Source organism: Cyprinus carpio, unplaced genomic scaffold (genome assembly GCF_018340385.1).
Source record: "Cyprinus carpio isolate SPL01 unplaced genomic scaffold, ASM1834038v1 S000006634, whole genome shotgun sequence".
NCBI lineage: Eukaryota > Metazoa > Chordata > Actinopteri > Cypriniformes > Cyprinidae > Cyprinus > Cyprinus carpio.
The window spans coordinates 197,212-211,813 of NW_024879263.1; the positions used below are offsets into that span (position 1 = coordinate 197,212).

Sequence of the window (14,602 nt, forward strand, 5' to 3'; positions counted from 1 at the left end):
CTTCGTTATGTCCGAGATAACGAGAAAATTAAGTCGTTATAACGAAGAAAAACGAACTTCGTTATGTCGAGATAACGAAAAATAAGTCGTTATAACGAGAAAACGAACTTCGTTATGTCGAGATAACGAGAAAATTAAGTCGTTATAACGCTGAGAAAACGACCTTCGTTATGTCGAGATAACGAGAAAATTAAGTCGTTATAACGAGAAAACAAAAAAGAAAAAAATTATAACACAAAACCACTTAGAACTTCCGTAAAAACAACTTTGATCATCCACCTGAAAGTTCTGAAAGTGAAAAATGTATTGTAACAATTACATTTAATTATTATCCATTCTAAGGCTGTCCCATGAAAACAAATGTAAACTATGATCACAAATAAAGAAGTTAAATGCCTGGAGTGACTGATTTTCCTTCTGAAATGTTTGGATGACTGATCTCAGGCCAGCTGTTCTCATAAAAAGAGCTTCTCTTGCAATAGCTTCTCTTGCTCTTTCCATTATAGCTACATTTACACTGTGCTCTGATTCAGGAAAAAAATGCAACTTTGCAATGTCACTGTCTTCTCTACACACTAAAAGTCTGAGTGTCTTTCAAAGATTTAATGTCACTAACTGGGAAAACAAAAACAGAGAGAGAGAGAACAACAACAACAACCTGTCAACCCAGTACCTCTCCAACATCTTCAAAGACCTAGCTCTCATCAAACTTTTGCAACTCTCTACTGTAGGCCTACCCAACAGAATTTAAAAATAAAGGTAAAGTAAAAAAATGTTCCTTTTGTACACAGATAAAAACATAAATATAAATAAAAAATGTTTTGTATTTTAAGTTCATGCACACAAAATAATTGTCCAGTGAAAACAGGGAAAGGCGGAAAGACAGTTCTCCACCCTAGCAACACTTCATTTATTTATGTGAGCAGAAGCTGAATCTGGCCAGAATATTTAGATGTCTGACACAAGAACAAGACACTGAGAGAAAGCTCTTCATTCGGCATATTCACAGACCGTAAATATGTCACTTATAAAACTCTTAATCTTTCATCCCATACTGATGCTGTCTGCATTTACTGGAACAGGCAAGTAAAAAACTGAGTGAATTTAATATTTCTATTATTTGATATTCAAAATATATACTGAATATACAGAATTTTTATTATTGATATTCGTGTTGTTGATATTGTCATTGCTGTTAATTCAGTGTATTTGTTTGTACAAAATATTTACATTGATATTCCAGAAAGCAATATGAGCCAAGATAACTAATATTTGTGGTGTCTCTCTGGCTGCTTTCACACTTGGTTCGATTGCTCGATTGCTCGACTACTCGCCCTCCTCCCCGCTCCTCCGCGCTTCGCCTCATCATCATCGCGACAGCTGTTTAGCTCATAGATATATATAATATATATATATATATATATATATATATATATATATATAATATATAGATATATATATATATATGTACATATCTATGGTTTATCCCTGTTGCTAGTGTACAACTATGCGGCAGACCGTTGCTTTCCTCACTTTTATGCTTTGGATCTTCGTACTAAATCACAGAACCGAACCGCTATTGGTGATTTAGTCCGAGCGCGTTCAACATCATCAGAGTAGAACCGAACGGAGTCCGTCTGGAAACCGTGATCAGACATCAGACCACGCGTTTCAGGCGGACTCTTCTCTCTGAAGCTCTAACAATGTGTTTTTGTGTTTCAGCTCATGGATATTACGAGTACGCGATGAGTGAATGCCTCTACAGCACCAGTGATTACAGTGATATGGTGTATCTTAACTCATATTCCTTCAATAAAGTCGTGGATGTGCAGTTCAACAGCAGTGTGGGGAAGTATGTGGGGTACACTGAGGAAGGAGTGAAATATGCAGAGAACTGGAACAAAGATCCGGCAGAACTGCAGCAGCGGAAAGCTCAGGTGGACAGATTCTGCAGACATAATGCTCAGAACCATGACACAGCTGTCCGTGATAAAGCAGGTGAGTGCTACAGGACTCTTCTCTCAGCTGTACTGTTCAGTAATGATCTCTTATCATGCGAGTCCACCTGTGCAGAAGAAACACACTGAACACGCGTGGATTAGAGGAGGGTCGTGTCTGTGCAAAAAAAATGTGTGGTTGCCTTCAGTATGAACTATGATTGTTTTTAATACTAATATTAATAATACTAATATTATATATTACTTATAATATAGCAGGCGTTAGCGTCTCTCTCGACTCCCCAAAGAGTGTAGAAGACCAAGAGGCGAAACTCTGATGTGTTTTTGGTAACAGCCGCTAAGTGGCGCTTCGGAAGCACGGCCGCCATTTTGGGGTGAACATTTCGACTGAATGTGCTCGATGCACAAGATGGCGCCGGTGAGCTTTGGCGACACGAGTGTGTGCAAACCATAGACAATTTATTTGATAACATAATTTATAATTGTAACTGTAAAATTTAACATAATGTAATTATGATAGGTTTGCATTAATTAAAAGATCGGTGTTTGCATTCATGTGTGTTTTTATCAATGTTTATCTGTTTATCGATGTTTTGAAAGATCTGCAGCATAGCATAAATCATTATCTGTCTATAAGCAGCGCGTGTATATTGTTACGAATTATTTTGCATTAATTATCAGATAAAACAAATATTAAAATTAGTAATGTATTAGTTGTATCATTTTGCAGCCCGTTTTCTTTTTCAATTAAAAATGTTCGATGCAAAGCTGTGTAAAATAATAAAATATGTTGTGAAAATATTGATGAAACAAACTAATGTATGTGCAGAATTGAGAAATGGATACTTATGAAGATAAATCGCAGCCCACGCCTCACAGGGTAAATATTTCGTAAAAAAACAAAACAAAAAAATCAATGTAATACAAACATTTTCGAGAAATAGGTAATTTGTACATTTACATAATTTATACTATTAAAAAAATATGTAGCTGTGTGTGTACACACCATGAGTTCAGCTTTCATTTCGTGAACAGTAGGGATTCACATTAGTGTATTTAATTCATTCATCGGACACAAACATACACAAATTTCAAATCCACTGGCTCAGTTAACATTTATAGTATAGTAATGATAGCAGTGTAGATCTTATTTGCATTTGAAGTGATATAATAAATCATGTAAACATATAGAAGGTAATATATGAATACTCCGGTTCTCTGCACTGGAGTTTAGCATAACCGGAAGTATCTATGTACACACTCGCAAGACCGGAAATACAAGATGGCAGAGTTATGCAACTAGCCCATAACAGCACAGACACACAGAAATAGACAGAATAACAACGAAAGAGAGGTGAAAGTGAAAAAAAAGAACGCAACCCACTGCAAAAACTATCAGTGTGACAGTAAAAATCTTGCCTTTGATCATTTTCCCAAAGACGCTGACAGGTAATTATTCACAAAAGTGTAAAAAATATTAAGTGTTTTGAAGTGGGACGTAGCGCTGTCTTACGCACCTGCTAACCTTAACTGTTTTTAGTCTAGTAGTAAACTTAAATCCTTTTAGGAACTTAGGAACATAATAATGATTTATATGGATATGAGACTAAGTAATAAACTTATGCAACTTTACACATTTACAGTTACTTACTATATTATTATTTACTATTACTCCACTAGGTCTGAAATATATATTGTACGTTTTAATCCCCCGGAACACAAACATCTTCATCAGTTTGAGAACACATATGCAGCGGATGTGTTGTCAAGCTAATGAAGATGTTTTCTTAATTTGCTGGTGTTTTTTATTTATTTGCGTGTTTTCTTCAGTTGGAGCGCGTTGAGCTCTCTCGGCCACCGTTCGAATCGGCCTGAATGAAGACAATAATGATGGCGTTAATTAAAAAGTAATTAAACAACTCAGCCTCTTAGATATGTCACGTCAAAGTCACACTTGAAATGGCCTGATAACATGATGACTGGGTTTTTTTGGGGGGTGGGGAATTAAAGGTAAATCTTCGTGTCTGTGATCAGTGTGTACAGTGCAGCTTGATGACTGCAAATAAGTTTACTATTAAAAATAAAAGCTGAACATTAGTTCACAAACAAAATATAATGTTTAATAAATGTAAAAATGCATAAAAACTAACTTGATAATTTATAATTGATCTTAATAAATATAACATTATATAGTGTAGAAACAAACACAAAAAAGAGACAAAATACAATTCTAAGTAATGTTTATTTAAAGCAGAAAATTAAGTGTAACAGGGACATACATTTACTATAAAAAAAAATTTTGGGGGGGACTTTTGCCTCCTTATTTTAAAATATCACACACAAAACTGAAGAAAACAATTCTATTCACTCAACTATCAAAAAATAATAAAAAAAAAATAATATTAATAATTTTCCAAAAAATTCAATCAAATTTTAATAGCTTCTTGCATATGAAAGAAGTTTAGGACTGATTAAAGGATCACCCCTGCCCACCCTTCAAGAACTGTATACATCCAGAGTGAGGAAAAGGGCTCAGAAAATCACTCTGGATCCCTCACACCCAAGTTACCTCCTTTTTGAACTTTTGCCATCCGGCCGGCGATTGGCGATCAGAGCCGCAAATACCAGGACAAGTCAGGCACAGAACAGTTTCTTCCCCCAGGCAATCTCCCTCATGAACAGTTAAATGTTCCCCACTTATGCAAAAAATGTGCAATATCCTTATATTTATTTGTTACCATCTTCCTAGGACATCCCTGCATCTTACTCAATTCTATTCCATTATCATCTATAGAACAACTGTTTATACAATTTATTTATTTGCAATTTGTTTTTTTGTTTTTTGTTGTTGTCTCTGTGTACTGGAAGCTTATGTCACTAAAACAAATTCCTTGTATGCGTAAGCACTATTAAATTTAATAGTGTAAGCTAACATAAGAGTAATACATTTGATGTTTTTCCTGGTTTAGTTCAACCGAAGATTACACTCAGGTCAGCGAGGCAGGCTGGTGGCAGCCGTCCAGCTGTGTTGGTGTGCAGTGCATATGACTTCTACCCTAAAAAAATCAAAGTGTCCTGGCTGAGAGATGGTAAAGTGATGACCTCAGACGTGACCTCCACTATGGAGATGGCTGATGGGGACTGGTTCTACCAGATCCACTCTGAGCTGGAGTACACCCCCAAATCTGGAGAGAAGATCTCCTGTATGGTGGAGCACGCCAGCTTCAGTAAACCCATGATCACAGACTGGGGTAAGACCAAACATTTACCTTACAGACTTACCTTTATGAAGGATTTTGGCATGGTAATGGGATCAAATAAATAATCTGGAAATAATTTTATTACATTTTCACAGCTAAACAAATATTGTAAATATTGAGAGTGAACAGAGCATGATTTCTGCACCCCACAGACCCCTCTTTCCCTGAAGCTGAGAGGAATAAAATCGCCATCGGGGCGTCTGGTCTGGTGCTGGGAATCATCATCGCAGCTGCTGGACTCATTTACTACAAGAAGAAATCAGCAGGTCAGTTTAGATGAGAGCAAATCAGGCTGATACTTATCCCAGAGTGTCTATTTACACTAGCTCCACCCACAAACGTGTGATAGGGATAGTCAACACTATAAAAGACGGCCGACAGTCGTCAGCTTCAGTGGCGTAGATGGTAAAGCGCGTACTGTTGTCTTTTTGACGCGATCGACCCGGGTTCAAATCTGCTTTTTACCAAACTTTTTTTTCTCCCTTTTCAAATCTTTTATCAGATCAGAAAGGCATTTATTTTCAATAAAAATTAAGGAAATAATAAAAAATTAGAAAATAAAGTATCAGGTAGTGTTAGTGTAGGTGTAGGGAGGGATTTATTGTCCAAATAAGGTACTATCCATTTAATAATTTGAATTAAGATGATAATTTACACTCAATACATTATTATTGCATACTGTTTTATAATGTACTATAATACTGAGGTGCAGATAATTGCCACTATTTTCAATAAGTAGTATAAATAGAAGAAAATCCTTCTAGTTTAACAGTGTAAATAGCTTCACTTCGTGCAAATAGCCGCAGCCTACTTATCCATATACATCATGGCTGTACATTCATCTAACTTGTCAATAAATTGTTATTTTTACTCTGTCAGGGAGGATCCTGGTACCAAACTGACTCCAGTAAGTCTGATGCTGACTGGAACAGGACCTGTTTGGATCAATGAAGGAAACTCTGACACAACTTTCACACACAGTCTCCTTATACTGAATTTTAAAAAAAAAAAAAATTCACTTTAATAATTAAAGTAATAATGAAAATGAAAAACAAACAGCATCAAACATACATGACTTGTATTTGAGCATCTCTATGTAATGTCAGCAATAAAATAATACATGTGTAATTTATAGAGAATATGTGTAGTAATGATTTAGCTTGAACTCTCTAGAGCTGATCAAGCAGTGAATGATGTTATAAAGGTTTTCAATCCATGTTTCCATAGTAGTTATTGCTATTATAAAACCAACCAAAGCTTCAGAGTCAGAGAGGCTGCATTCGCAAAACAGATTTTGACAATTCCTTTCTTTTTAAGTAAATATATCTGAAAAAAAAACATGCACAAGCTCTAGTTGTATAAAATGTTGAATGATTCAAGTTTCTTTTGCATAGATACATGCCTGATGTGTAAACATTTATTCATGGAACTTTAGCACCACCCCTACTGGCTATGTTTTTTTTTTTTTTTTTTTTTTTTTTTGTTATTAATCATGCATTTAATTTCAGTTGTGATTCTTCCTTTAAATTATCATACTAATACTACTTTGATGTTACTTTGATGCATTATCATATGTGAAATTCTTGAACCTGTACATTTTAGCCCTAAATAAATATTTCTTTACAAACTAATTATTGTTAAACTTTTTTACTCATTTAACCTCACAGTAACTCACATTTTCCTTCATGTCACATCTTTTATTTACAATACATTTATTTACTTTTTTCCTCATCAATTTACCCATGATGTTCCATATGCTTTTACAGTATTTTCTGTCTTTTTCTTCTTAAATTTGTTGTTTCTACAATTGAATTCAACTTTCCTAAAGATAAATTAAATAGTTTAGACATAATAAGGTTAAAAACAAAAATTCTCACAAGAAAAAAAAAGAATAACATAATATCAGAGCTAAAGCCAAGCATTGAGGTCACAGGAACTTACTGTAAACCTGTAAGAAAAGATTGTCAAAGCACAGATGTTGGGAAGAATACAAAAAAAGTGTGCTTTGAACAATCCCAGTATTCCTAAAAGAAATAAGTTCAGACCCTAGGAGACTGTTTGAAGATCTAGCCTTCCTGCAAAACTAAGCTTATGAAGTAAAAGCGATAGTACCGTCACAAAGGTAAAGCACATCAGTACATGGCAGCATGGGGATGTTTATGTGGATTGAGAGGAAATTGAGCGGGTCAGAATACAGGGAGATTTTTTAATTTATATTTGGCTTTATTACTTATGACAGTGAACAAATGACAAGTATAGGGACAGAAATAGGGGACATGACTGGAACATATGAGTGCAACAGCTCTTCATGTGTCAGGAGCAACCCTCTGTGCCACAGCTCCAACCAGGTACTTGAGTAAAATATGTTCAAGAGCGCTCTGGACCTCATGGTTTGGACTAAAGTTCACATTCCAACATGACAATGACCAAAAGCATGCAGGTTATTCTGGAATGGCTTTGGTATGACTTTGTTAATGTTCTTGTCAGACCTGAACCACATCAAAGATTTTTGGAGATACTTTTGGAAAATTGTTGTATAACAACACTACTCTTTCAACCTGACAGAGCTTATGAGGATAAAAGACTGCTGAGAGGAAAATATCCTCAAAACTACTGTAGGTATACCAATCTTAGGTCATCCAAAAAGGCTTCAGGCTATTATTGCTGCCAACTGTACTTCCACACTTAATAAAGGGTCTGAACAATGTAAATTCAGCTGTTTTAATCAAATACATTATTGAGACAATTACATGAGTTGTATGACTGCAAAGTTAAAACATAAACTTTATTTATAGAGTTCCTTGAGGTCACGTGAAGGATCATACACAGATAGACACTGACGTAAACTAGGATATTACAGAAAGATCTTTATAAATACATGTACTGTGAATGGGTTTCATTCAGTTTTATTTTCATATACTTTAATCATTTGTCACATTCTTGGTGGTTCCAATAAGGAAAGAAAAAAAAAGGATTATATAATAATAATCAATCCAGGTTGGAACAAATTAATCTTCACTATTTGTGCCAGAAAAGTTTATAGTGAAATTCATTTAATTCCAAACATATATTATGTTAAACAAATGTCTCCTTTGAAAAAGTAAACCTTGATTCTTATTCTGGACTGTCTTCATTATAAAACTTAATAATTTTTTTGGAGATATAATGAATATATTAAAATCCCCAAGGACCTTAAAAATGCAGAGAGGATGCAATTTGATTATTTAATGTGATCTGGTTAAGATAAGTTAATTGCACACTAAAGATGTTTATATTATAATGATATTTTTTTTATTTAATTTGCCAATTTATGAGCAACATTGTAATCAATAAAATATAATTCTAATAATATATAGATTTCACTATACTCAGAGAACAACAATGTAATTATTTTATTAATCATGTAATAAAAATGATCTTTTGTAATATGATGTTTTGGATAAGTGGTTCAGGAGCAGGAAGTATTTGTATAATCAGTTTATGGTTGTGGTATTGTTTGCTTAATGCCAAATCTCAACAGTTCACAGCTGTAGGAAAGCTTTACCTTAGTCCTGCCTGTTTCAAAAACAATGATTAAAAAAAATACATCTGAAAAGAACTTATATTAATATCATGAAGGACTTTAAATATTGTGAAATTAAGATTTTTCTCTAGTCTTAAAAGATTCAAGGCAGGGTTGCTTCTGGCCTTCTTAAAAGCAATGATTTAGCAACCAACTTTGCAAAGTTAAGCAACTGTGAAATTAAGCTTTGTTGAACAGTGAGAAGATATACTGGTTGTTTTCAGTGTTTTGCACAAAAATAATATACTATATATAGCTCGTCAATGTCATTTTTATATATATATATATATTGTAAAAAAAACACACACATATACACACACTCCTATATATATATATATAAAAAAAAAATTATATATATATATATATATATATATATATATATATATATTAATATATATATATATATTGTAAAAAAAATATATGGCTTTTGTAAATTTCAAACTAACAAATATATATATATATTGTAAAAAAAAAATATGGCTTTTGTAAATTTCAAACTAACAAATGTCAATCTTTCTAGAAATTGATAACTTATTTATGTTTCCTTACTGTCATTGGCTGGTTGTTGAAGTGATTATTTTAAGGAAACTTCTCCAAACTACTAAGTGATGCTCTCAAAACTGAAGGCCCTGTAGCTGAAACTTAAGTCTAATCTTGGTCCTTTGGAAAATCAGTGTTTACTTTTTAATGAAGTACTATGATATATGTTTCTTTCTGCCAGAGAATTTCATTCACATCACAATATGTTTTCTGAGCTGTTTCCCAATATGTTTCCCCAAGCTTAGGATCTATGGAAAGAATGAATTCATTGCTGGCATACATTTATCTCAGTTTCTCTGCATGCCTCTTCTGTTGCTTGAAGAAGAGTTACTTTGTTTCAGAAGTTGTGGTGAATCACTTTTTATCTCCTGCATTGAGAAATAGAGAATACAACAAAAGTCAGTAGATTCAAATGCTTTCTTTTTTCAGTACTTCATATGTCCACATTTAGTTTTGATGACAAACTCAATTCTCCCGGCCAAGGAAGATACCATTGTTGTACAAATTTCTGGAGAGATGTTCTGCAATTCTTCAAAGACAGTTGTTTTTTTTTCAGTTGCTCTTTGCTGGAGGTGTTGTGTTGCTATTCATTCTCTTTAAAATACCCCAAAGGTGTTCTGTTGAGTTCAAGACCGGAATCATTCTTGGCCTTTTTTTTTATTTTTTTTTTTTTTTTTTACTATTTTCTTGTTTAGAAACTAAACAAGATTGTGATTTTGGCAGTGTGCTTTGAATTGTTATCATACTGGAAAATCCCTCTTCTATGAAGCTTCTGTAGACTGGGAGTATTTATATACCAGTATTTTGGTATATAGGCATTCATGGTGCCATCTATGTCATCTCCCCAACACCTTTTGCACTCATGCAGCCCCATATCGTCACACTCCCACCTCTGTACTTCACTGTTTGCTGTTGGGACTATGCATTCACTGTAGTAGTACTGGCCAGATTCAAGTCAAACATCTTGGTCTATCTCATCTGAACAAGGAATGTGATCCCAGTATTCATCAGGCTTCTTTTCATGTCCTTTAGCAGAGTCTTATCTTGCAGTTTTGTGCCAAAGAACAAGCAAGGTTTTTTTTCTTGGGTGCCACCCATAGAGGCTGATGTTATTCAGTGTTCTTCATACTGTCTGAGCTGTCATGGAGTCAGAAACAGAGTTACCCTGTCAGTGTGGTTCACAACGAGGAGAGATGAGGCAAGGATAGGTGCAAGTGGTTTTATTTACAAAATCATAAACACAGGACAACAAGAACTGTAATGTAAACTAACAAAATGGACAAGAACGGAAAAACTCAAAAAGAGAAAAACCAAGGGCATAAATACATAATGAGATAATGAGAAACTGGAAACAGGTGAACAACTTCATCAGTAACCAAAAAACTAGGACATATTCAGAAACCAAGGCAATTAAGGCACATTCTGGACAGATGGCCAGTACATCACAGGGCTCACACACACACACACGCAAACCATTTTGTCTATCTAATTCACCTACTGCATGGTGGATTGTGGGGAGCTGACAAAGGGAGAACATGCAAGCTCCTCACAGAAAGGTCTCCTGGCTCAGACAGAATGTTATATATCTATATATATATATATATTATATATTTATATATATATATATATATATATATATATATATATATATGTATATATATATATATATATATATATATATATCTGTTATACATCAGATACCATGTAACAAAATTATATTTATTTAACAAACTTTTATCTGCTTAATTGGTATTTTATAACATAGCATAACAACACATGCAGTAAGAATAAAAAGCCAAATGACCTTTAGCTGTTTCCACTGGGTGCCGTCTATAAACATGCAAAAAACATACATACATACAAACAACAACAACATCACAGTTACACACACAACACTGAAATTACAAAATAAACCACAGAGCACTCATTGTGAAGAACAACAGTTTTCTCTACCTATCTGGCTTTTATATAACAAGCTCTTCTGTTACAATCGTCTTCATACATAACACATACAAAGCTATGAAAAAAATCAAGACTAAAATAATTAAGCACTTATATACAATAATGTAAGAATTACCATGTACAGTATACTGCGTAAACTAGAGTTAAGATTGAACTTTAATAATTTTTTTTTTAAATGTGTGTGCAACTTTTTTTAGGCCAGGCAGTATATAATGAAGACATGGCAGATCAAAATGAAAAAATATTTTCACATAATTAGGGAACTTTCAACTTTTTGCTGTTGTCTAAGAAAAGAGTATATAACGAATTTATGGTTTGGCTGTGTGCTTGACTGCTAGATTGGGGATATCCATGGGCTTGGTCTCACCACAAGCTTTGATGCTCAAAAATAATGCATTGTTTAGATATTCCTGACTAGTCTGCCATAACAACAGTTATCTATACATGAGCAAATATTATGTGGGTTTATGATATACAGATTTTTGTTGTTATTGTTGTTGTAAAGAACCTCCATGTGTTTTCTCATAGTCTTGTAAACATTTAGCCAGCAAATATCAATTAACTTATTATATTATGTTTTCTGTAACTTTATAATATTATACTCTGCATATGTTTTGAATATTTAAATATAATAAAGACATCATCAATGACACAAGAGTTATTTTCTTATTACTAGGAAACAAGTAATACAGTTTGTCACTATTTAAACATAATGATTATTTAAAACATGTTGTCTTGACTGTTTGTATGACTGGGGACTTTTCCAGCAGGTTTAACTTAACTGTAAGCTGAAAGTCACAGATACAAGAAATAAAGTTTATGACATCCTGCAAACAAGCAATATTGGCAATGAGAATGGGTCAAGATAAGACAGCATTTTTTTATTAATTTATTTTCTGTTTGTTTATTTGTTTCACACTGAGCCAGTACTTGCACACACACAAGTGCTGTTTGTCAATCTATATAAAGGCAATGAATTGTTTGCAAGCTTGAATACATTTATATTTTGGTCCATTTTTTTCAATTCAGTTCTTGATTATTTTTCCTTTGAAACGACTACCTTCAATTTACCTAGAAACCAATGACATAACAAAAATGTTTTACTTTTATTGGCTAGTTGAAGTGGTTCTCCAACTTCTCTAAATGTGTTTTTGTTATTTCTATGCAATTGGCTGCTGCTGGTGGTTTAATAGATTACATTTTATGCAAACACAATTGCACTTTTGGTTTTATATTTTGAGATACACTAATGGTTATGAAGTAATTTAGTTTTTCATGAAGATTTTTCAACTCTGCAGCCCTTAGACAGTTTGTTTTTCTTGCTGCCTTTAATAAATGCTTAGGTAAATGCTCTCTGATGCTGCTATTAGACTGGCTGTGAGTTTGCGGTTAATTTCTCTAATACAGCTTATTTGCAAAATCTGCATTATAATGTGACAAGATTACAATCCATAATCCACACTGAAATGTGTCACAAAAACAGTTAAGATCAGACTGAAACTATGAGCAGCCTTATTAATAATAAACTTCTGTAGCTATTTTGTAATTTTGAGATGAATGCTATTTGGTGTTATGAGTTATACCAATACAATTTAATTTAATTTAATTTAATTTAATTTAATTTAATTTAACTTAACTTAACTTAACTTAACTTAACTTAACTTAACTTAACTTAATTTAATTTAATTTAATTTAATTCACAGGAGGGATAATATTTTTGCTATATTTTATTTTATTTTAATGAGAAAAAAATAAATAAATAAAAAGGTGTTTAATGGTAGGTGTTTAATTTAAATTAAATTAAATCACTTAAAAAGAACTGGACTTTTTACAAGAAAACAGAAAAGACTTCACTAACTTGAATCTACCTAGAAACTGGTGACATATAAATTTTTCCCCTCTCACTGGTTTTGGTAAACCAGTGGCAAAGCAAATTTCTCCAAACTGTGTCTGAAGTATCACATGAAAAGATTATTAGTTAGCCCTCAAAGCAACAAACTGAAACAGACAAACACTTTAATTTAATTTAATTTAATTTAATTTAATTTAATTTAATTTAATTTAAAATAAATTATCTCCCTAATTAATATTTGGGCTGAATTTTATTTTGTTTTTTATTTTACTGTATTTTGACAGTACTTTTAATAACACCATATAAAGAGTAATACACTTACCACTCAATATTGGTTTTTACCCCCCAGTAAAACTTAAATAGTGGCATTGTTGTTAATGCTGTTAACAACATTTGAACAGACCTTTAATGTTCAGGGTATTTTATGATATATCATCTCATTAGATCCAAGTAAAGTTACTTTACTTTGAAAATAAAAACATGGACTTTACATTTGTGGTGAGCAACCGGACAGCAGGGAAAAAAAAATAATGTTTAAATAATGTTTATAGATTTCAATCTCCTTAGAGACTCAATATGTAATAAATGTCTCTCTTGTAACTGGATGGTTATGGATAGTGGTTCAGGGAGAACATGTTATAACCAGTTTGTGGTTGTGGTTTTGTTTGACAAATGCCAAGCCTCTGGAACTAAACCATATGAAGAATTTACTGTCAGCATTCTGTGGGCCAAACCAGATACACAAGACCACAGAGAGATTATCAATCAAATATATTTACAATATAATATAATGCAATATGATAAGTGGTAGTGAGTATCTTGTGTGGCAGCAGCTCCTTTTAGTACTATGTTTCATCCTCATGGACTGAACCAGATTTGACCGTTCTTGCTGAGATGTTACACCACACTTTCACCAAGACACTAGCAAGTCCTCAAACACATCTGGAGGACACATGGTCACATAGATTGACACTACAATTACGACCAACATCCACACCCCTACACACCTCATGCCTCCTGCAGCAGGACTACACTGCAATAAATGATTCCGCATTTTAGTCTGGAAAATTATTAATTTTCGTAAGAAATTGTGAAAGCTCACACTTGTCTCACTTTTTGATTTTGTAGATTTTTTTTGGTTTACAATTCTAATGTTAAAGTAGTATAACTGTGACATATAAACGTAATGTAAATTGAATGTACATTAAATGAAATTAAGTTGTTTCATTGCTTTCTCTGTCTTCAGTGCCAATATTTGAGCCTTTCTTGTGCTTCAGGTCAGAACACAGCTTTGAAATACTGGAAAAAATGTGAAATAATACATCTTTAAACACTAATAATTTACCATCACTGAGAAAATTGAATACAACCAGCAGATACAAATCAAAAAGAGTAAATAATAATTATAATAATGATGATAATAATAATAATAATAATAATAATAATAAACATTATAATAATAATAATA

At 33.1% G+C, this 14,602-nt stretch overlaps 1 protein-coding gene across 1 annotated transcript; it reads left to right on the plus strand.

Moving 5' to 3' along the window:
• Positions 1–995: 995 nt before the first annotated feature.
• LOC109082076 (H-2 class II histocompatibility antigen, E-S beta chain) lies at positions 996–6,849 on the plus strand. Its single transcript, XM_042755088.1, has 5 exons — positions 996–1,082; positions 1,723–1,998; positions 4,928–5,209; positions 5,371–5,484; positions 6,098–6,849. Exons 1-5 carry the CDS (start codon positions 1,019–1,021, stop codon positions 6,118–6,120), a joined length of 759 nt encoding a protein of 252 aa, XP_042611022.1. The 5' UTR covers positions 996–1,018; the 3' UTR covers positions 6,121–6,849.
• The last annotated feature ends 7,753 nt before the right edge of the window (positions 6,850–14,602 follow it).